Raw genomic sequence first — 6616 nt, forward strand, 5'->3', positions numbered from 1 at the left:
TCGAACCCGTGCACTCGTGGTCCTAAGGGGGTTTTGCCACTGAGCTAGTGGACTTTTCGGAAGATTATCACACATGTTTATTTTTATTGATCAAAAGATGTGTTTGATTTCAATCAAACAAAATGAAACCCGTGTTTGAACGTAACCCTAATTTCTCAAATCGATTTGGGGATTTCTCTTGTAATGGTGAGGAGATGGTAAAGACGAAGTTCACAAGGAATGGAAGGGAGGTAATGATTTTCGGAGCGATGAGGAATTTCGATTACGGGAGTGACGAAGCGGTTCAAGAGTCGAAGAAGGGTGGAGAACGCGATGCTTCTGTGAGTTTGTCATCGCCGGAGAGATCGAGGATTCGTAAAAGCGTTGAAGGGATATCGATGTTGGCATCTACAGAGGTGTCGAAGGCGTCGAAGACAAGGCGGGGAACTTCATATGGGTCGCCTGCGTCATCTCCGGAGAAGACCACGAGGAGGGGAACTTCATATGGGTCGCCATCTCCGGTGAAGGCCACGAGGCGTGGTTCAACTCTGTCTCCTAGAGTTTTGAAGAAGCAGAAGGTAAATATGGCTCCTTCTGGTGATGACAGAGAGGAATGGCCAGAGACTGAGATGTTGGCATCAACAGTTGCGAAGAAGACAAGGCGGGGAACTTCATATGGCGGGTCGCCTGTGTCTCCTAGACAATCGAAGAAGCAGAAGGTAAACTCGGAGAGGAGTCTAGGTGATGATGGTGATGACAGAGAAGAATTTCTCCAGATTGAGGAATTTGGGGATATAGGTGATGATGGTAGGGAAGATGAGAACGGTATTGCTGGCATTGAAGAAGTTGGTTGTACAGATTTGAGTCTTTATTTTGGTGATAAAGCAAAAAATGATGACTGTGAGGTTGATGAAGACGAAGGCGATGATGATGCATGGGATGATGATAAAATCCCTGATCCTGTGTCATCAGATGATGAGAATGAAGAGGAGATGAGACCTGCGCAAGCTTACAGAGAAGACACTACAGGAAATAAGGGTTTTAATAGCAATGTAATATAGCGGAAAAGAAGTTTGTGCTATTGTATGTTTGTGGCTAGAAATATAATAGCGTTTCTTTAAGTAAAAAGCTATTATATCTGGAGCGGCAAAATGAAATTTGCAAGCGCGCATGTTTTTGGGATTTTGATCTTTAGATTATAGCACTGAGAAAGAATAATCGTTATGGTATCCTCGACCGCTTATTTTTTTATTAAAACCCGCGAATGATAAATTTTGTGGGAAATATATCTTTGACCAAAGCAAAGAATATTTAGTACTTTTCATTAAAACAAAAGAATATCGTCTCTGCATTTTCTCTCCCAAAGTGTTCTTCGTGAGACCCCTTCGGAATCATCGATCTCTGTCTTCTTTGTCTTCATCGATCTCTGTCTTCTTTGTCTTCTTCGATCTCAGGTTTGTCTTCTTTGATCTCTGTCTTCTTTAACTTGCATGCATCATGATAATAATCGATTGCTTATTATCTCAATAGATATGTATCGATCGTCTTCCATTTTACAATCTACAATCATGAAAATTAATCGATTGCTTATTATCTCAATAGATCTCAAAAATGATTTTTTTAGGAACAAATTAACATGGGGCCGAAGACACGAGGAGGAATGGTTAGAAGAAGCAGACGTTCCCAAGGTCTGGAAGCAGAAACAGAGTTCATTGAGATAACCAGAAAGAGTACGAAAATGCGTAAGTTAAATAAGGGAAAAGAAGTTGCTATTGAAGAAGAAAACATTGAGATAAGGCAAGAAAGTGCTGACGAAGTCCCGACAAAGGTTTCTGAAGATGTTAATGAGGCGGATGGTGATGGTGATGGTGATGATCCACATGTGGAAATTGAAGTTGAGAATGTCATTGCTGAAGAACAGTCTCAGTCTGAGAATGGAGTTACTGAAGAACCTTCTCAGCCGAGAGAAGCTGACATGGAAGCTGAAAATGGAGTTACTCAAGAACCTTCTCAGCCGAGAGAAGCTGACATGGAACCTGAGAATGGATTTACTCAAGAACCTTCTCAGTCGAGAGAAGCTGACATGGAACCTGAGAATGGAGTTACTCAAGAACCTTCTCAGCCGAGAGAAGCTTCCAAGGTAGTAATCTTTTCGACATTTTAATTCATGACGAATTCTTCTTCTGTTCCAAATTTTTTGTTCTGATTCTGTTCCTTATATATATATATAGGGCTAGCCTCGAATATTTCGAAGGAGCAACAGGCTTTGTTACTGCATCAGCGAGGAGGTTAGGAGATCCGACAGAATATTATGTCCCTGTACTCACTGCAGAAACCTTTCCCATCAAGTTTTAGACAAAGTAACGGAGCATCTTGTGATTAGGGTATGGATAAGAAGTATATGAGGAGTTCTTGTTGGAGTCTTCATGGTGAGAGAAGGTCTGATATGAATGATAGTGTCCCTCAATCAGAAACAGAGGCTTATGGTTTGCTAAGGACGGCTTATTTTGATAGTGGTGAACCTGATGAACCGCCTTCTGATGACACTGGAGGAGAGCCTGTACATGGTGAACCTGATGAAGACTCGGAGTTTAGGAAGAATTGAGAGATGCTGAAACTCCATTGTACTTGACATGTAGCAAGCACACCAAAGTTTCTGCGATCATGGCCCTTTACCGCATCAAAGTAAAGAGTGGAATGTCAGAGGCTTACTTTGATCAGCTACTGTCGGCATTACATGACATGCTACCAGAAGGTAATGTACTACCAAAGTCGACTGATTCGATTAAGAAGTTCTTGAAGATTTTTGGGTTTGGCTACGAAATGATTCATGCGTGCAAGAACGATTGTATTCTCTATAGGAAGCCATATGAGGAGTTGGAAACCTGCCCAAGATGTAGTGCTTCTAGATGGGAAATTGATAAGCACAGTAATGAAGAAAAGAAAGGAATTCCTGCAAAGGTCCTACGGTATTTTCCGATCAAAGACAGATTCAAGAGGATGTTTAGATCAGCAAGGATGGCTGAGGATTTGCGATGGCATGCCAACAATGCCACTGAAGATGGTAAATGCGACATCCTGTTGACTCGTTATCTTGGGCTCAAGTGAATAATAAGTGGCCAGAGTTTGCTAGTGAAGCAAGAAACCTTCGACTCGGCCTGTCAACAGATGGTATGAACCCTTTCTCTATCCAGAACACAAAGTATAGTACTTGGCCAGTGTTGTTAGTCAATTACAACTTGCCACCAACTCTGTGTATGAAGGCTGAGAACGTCATGTTGACTATGTTGATCCCTGGACCGACGGCTCCGAGCAACAACATTGATGTTTATCTAGAGCCACTGGTTGAAGACTTACAAGAATTGTGGAGTGAGGGGATTCAGGTATACGACTCATTCCTGAAAGAGAAGTTCACACTAAAAGCTATGTTGTTGTGGACTATAAGCGACTACCCGGCTCTAGGTAGTTTGGCAGGTTGTAAAGTTAAAGGGAAACAAGCATGCAATGTTTGTGGAAAGGATACACCAAATAGGTGGCTCAAGTTTAGTCGCAAGTATGTGTATTTGGGGAATAGGAAGCGACTAAGCCCTGGACATCACTACAGACGCAGGAAAGGATGGTTTGATAATACAGTGGAGAAGGGGACTGCAAACAGGATTCAAACCGGTGCAGAAATATTTGCAACACTAAAGAACTTCAGGAATGACTTTGGAAGATCTTTAGCAAGAAAAAAAAAAGGAAGAGAAATGTTGTCTCAGAAGATGAGGTGGCTGAAGACGAAGAAAAATGATGAAACGAGTGATCAATGGAGGTGGAAGAAACGATCAATATTCTTCGATTTACCGTACTGGAAGGTATTATAGCTATTGTTAGACTGAGATACGATTGTCACATTTTGTTTATCCATTAACTGATCATTCTGTTTTCAATGTGTTAGGATTTGCCGGTGCGTCACAACATCGACGTCATGCACGTGGAAAAGAACTTGTCTGATGCATTATTATCAACGCTGATGCAGAGTGCTAAGTCAAAAGATGGCCTCAAAGCGAGACAGGACTTAGAAGATATTGGAATCCGGAAAAACTTGCACACACAGGTACGGGGAAAGAGATTCTACTTGCCTCCAGCAACTTATTGGCTCAGTAAGGAAGAGAAAAAGATATTTTGTCAAAGGTTGTCTGCGTTTAGAGGCCCTGACGGCTACTGCGGTAATATTGCAAATGTTGTTTCAATTAACCCTCCTATGATTGGAAGTCTTAAATCCCATGATCATCATGTACTAATCCAAAATCTGTTACCTGCTGCGTTACGAGGGTTGCTTCCAAGAGGACCAAGAGTGGCAGTAACTCGAGTATGTAACTACTTCAACAGATTGTGTCAGCGTGCTATTGACGCGGAGAAGCTGATAACTTTGGAAAATGAGTTTGTGGAGACAATGTGCCAACTCGAGCGGTTCTTTCCTCCATCGCTCTTCGATATCATGTTCCACCTTCCTTTACACCTAGCAAGAGAGGCACGTTTGGGAGGTCCTGTGCACTTTCGTTGGATGTATCCGTTTGAGAGGTTTGTTTTCATTTTGTTCGCGTAATGTAAATTGTTTATATCCTGAACTGTTTTTCCGATCAACTGAGGTTTGTAACTATTGCTATATTGTTTGAGCTGTAGATACATGAAAACACTCAAGGCATATGTAAAGAATTTTGCTAGGCCAGAAGCATGTATGGCTGAGGGGTACTTAGCTGGAGAATGCATAGCCTTTTGTTTAGAGTTCCTAAAGAATTCTGTACCCGTTGAAGAAGTACTTAACCGTAATGAGATATTCAGTCTGATGGAATGGTTCTTGAAGGTCGACCACTGCAAAAGGGAACAGAGCTTATTCTTTCAGAGAAAGATAGAGACATAGCACATCGATATGTTTTGATGAATATGGCTATTATGGATCCCTATGTTGAGTAAGTTCTACTGTCCCTCTCAAATTCAGATTTTTTTATCAGTCTGATAACTCTCTACTTTGTTATGAGAACCAGGAAGCACTTACAAGAACTGCAAGATAATGATGTTCGATTAGCAACAAATGAAACTTTGTTATGGAAGCATCACACCCAACAATTTGCTGAATGGGTGAAGAATAAGGTTTGTACAACTTCACTATCTGTTCACTTTTCTATTCACATAGCTCACACAGTTTTACATCCTTGTTAGATACCTTCTAACTCAAAGGAGCATTCTACGAAGCTGAGGTGGTTGGCCTTTGGACCAAGGTTTACTGCTCATACCAATAAAGGTTTTGTCATTAACGGGAACCGATTTCACATACAATCCGTTAAGCGAAAGACTCAGAATAGTGGAGTCACTTACGAAGCTTTCAGCATGTGTAGATCTTCTGCAAGAGATACAAGACATACAGCCGATATGGTCACATATTATGGAGTGATAACAGAGATCATTCTTCTCGATTACCACATGTTCAGCGTTCCTTTATTCAAGTGTAATTGGGCGAACAGAGGCTACGGTGTTAAGGAAGAAGATGGTTTCACCCTTGTCAATCTTCATGTCAACCAAACGCCATATTTACAAGATCCATACATTCTACCATCACAAGCAAAACAGGTATTTTACTCTAGAGAAGATGAAGAATCGCCTTGGTATGTTGTTATGAGAGCACCACCGAGAGGATATCATGAACTCGAGACAGAGGAAGACGTTGTCGGAGCACCATTACTCGCACAGGAATTTGATGATACAGAGCAATTGTCTGATGATGAAAGTTTTTGTGTTAGAGATGATTGTGATGGAATTATAGTTGCTGATTGATTTTTTTTGCATGGAAAATTTGTGAGAATTGAATATATTTTTTATTTTCGAATATTTTAATTTTCTTCGAATTTTAATTAGAATTAATTTTTATTTTACATTTTTTGATTCTCTATTATTTTAAAATCAAAATATTAAATAAAATTTGTTATAAACAAAATGAAACAATTGCATATAAAAAAATGCAATGAAATGTTCAAATATTGCTATTGATAGAAGACGACAATAGTAATTACAAATCGCTATATTTAATTTTAAAAAATGCTATAGTTAAAAAGTTATAATATCATTTTGGCGACGCTATAATACAAATTTACAATTGCATAACAAGAACCGCTATTAATAATAAAATATCAATAGCACAACAAAAATCCGCTATGAAATGTACGAGACCTATTATCGCGGGCGATATTGGAGCGCTTTCTACAACGCTATGGTAGCGTCTTATAGCGCTTTAGCGGTGCCATCAAAACCCTTATTTCCTGTAGTGACACTGACCAGAGGACTCCTTCAGCTAGGCAAGACATTTTCAGATGCTGAGGACTTCAACACATGCTTGTCTGAGGTTACCCTGAAACCAGATACAACATCAAGTACTACAGATCCAGTGCTTGAAGATGGGTGCAAAATGTTCCGCTGAGATGAGAGATGATGAGGCTCCTTGTCCCTGGATGGTCTACTGTTCGTATGATAGGAGGAACAGAAGTTGATGGTAAAAACATACGTCAATGACCATAAGTGTGAGAGGACAGGGTATTCCAAGATACTTAAGGGTCAGCATTGCAAGTCTATTTGCTGAGAGGTTAGGCTGAATCCTAAGCTC

The 6616-nt window shown here is 40.4% G+C and overlaps 2 protein-coding genes across 2 annotated transcripts; both read left to right on the top strand.

Moving 5' to 3' along the window:
- The first annotated feature begins 1291 nt into the window (after positions 1 to 1291).
- On the top strand, positions 1292 to 2584 carry LOC125596219 (paternally-expressed gene 3 protein-like). Its single transcript, XM_048771430.1, has 3 exons — positions 1292 to 1433; positions 1604 to 2119; positions 2363 to 2584. The coding sequence occupies exons 2-3, from the start codon at positions 1616 to 1618 to the stop codon at positions 2582 to 2584; spliced, it is 726 nt and encodes a 241-aa protein (XP_048627387.1). The 5' UTR covers positions 1292 to 1433; positions 1604 to 1615.
- Positions 2585 to 3761: 1177 nt separating this feature from the next.
- LOC125596221 lies at positions 3762 to 5893 on the top strand. The gene is made up of 6 exons (XM_048771431.1): positions 3762 to 3833; positions 3917 to 4187; positions 4293 to 4542; positions 4645 to 4931; positions 5007 to 5112; positions 5182 to 5893. The coding sequence occupies exons 4-6, from the start codon at positions 4813 to 4815 to the stop codon at positions 5791 to 5793; spliced, it is 837 nt and encodes a 278-aa protein (XP_048627388.1). The 5' UTR covers positions 3762 to 3833; positions 3917 to 4187; positions 4293 to 4542; positions 4645 to 4812; the 3' UTR covers positions 5794 to 5893.
- The last annotated feature ends 723 nt before the right edge of the window (positions 5894 to 6616 follow it).

This window comes from Brassica napus, unplaced genomic scaffold (genome assembly GCF_020379485.1).
Source record: "Brassica napus cultivar Da-Ae unplaced genomic scaffold, Da-Ae ScsIHWf_1154;HRSCAF=1641, whole genome shotgun sequence".
Lineage (NCBI taxonomy): Eukaryota > Viridiplantae > Streptophyta > Magnoliopsida > Brassicales > Brassicaceae > Brassica > Brassica napus.

What these genes read in the sequence shown, in the direction of transcription:
- LOC125596219 (XM_048771430.1), top strand. Translation starts at nt 1,616, where the DNA reads ATGGGGCCGAAGACACGAGGAGGAATGGTTAGAAGAAGCAGACGTTCC. An exon ending in AGCCGAGAGAAGCTTCCAAG is followed by an intron (nt 2,120 to 2,362) that starts GTAGTAATCTTT and finishes TCTTGTGATTAG; the next exon opens with GGTATGGATAAGAAGTATAT.
- LOC125596221 (XM_048771431.1), top strand. Translation starts at nt 4,813, where the DNA reads ATGGTTCTTGAAGGTCGACCACTGCAAAAGGGAACAGAGCTTATTCTT. An exon ending in ATTATGGATCCCTATGTTGA is followed by an intron (nt 4,932 to 5,006) that starts GTAAGTTCTACT and finishes TATGAGAACCAG; the next exon opens with GAAGCACTTACAAGAACTGC. An exon ending in CTGAATGGGTGAAGAATAAG is followed by an intron (nt 5,113 to 5,181) that starts GTTTGTACAACT and finishes CATCCTTGTTAG; the next exon opens with ATACCTTCTAACTCAAAGGA.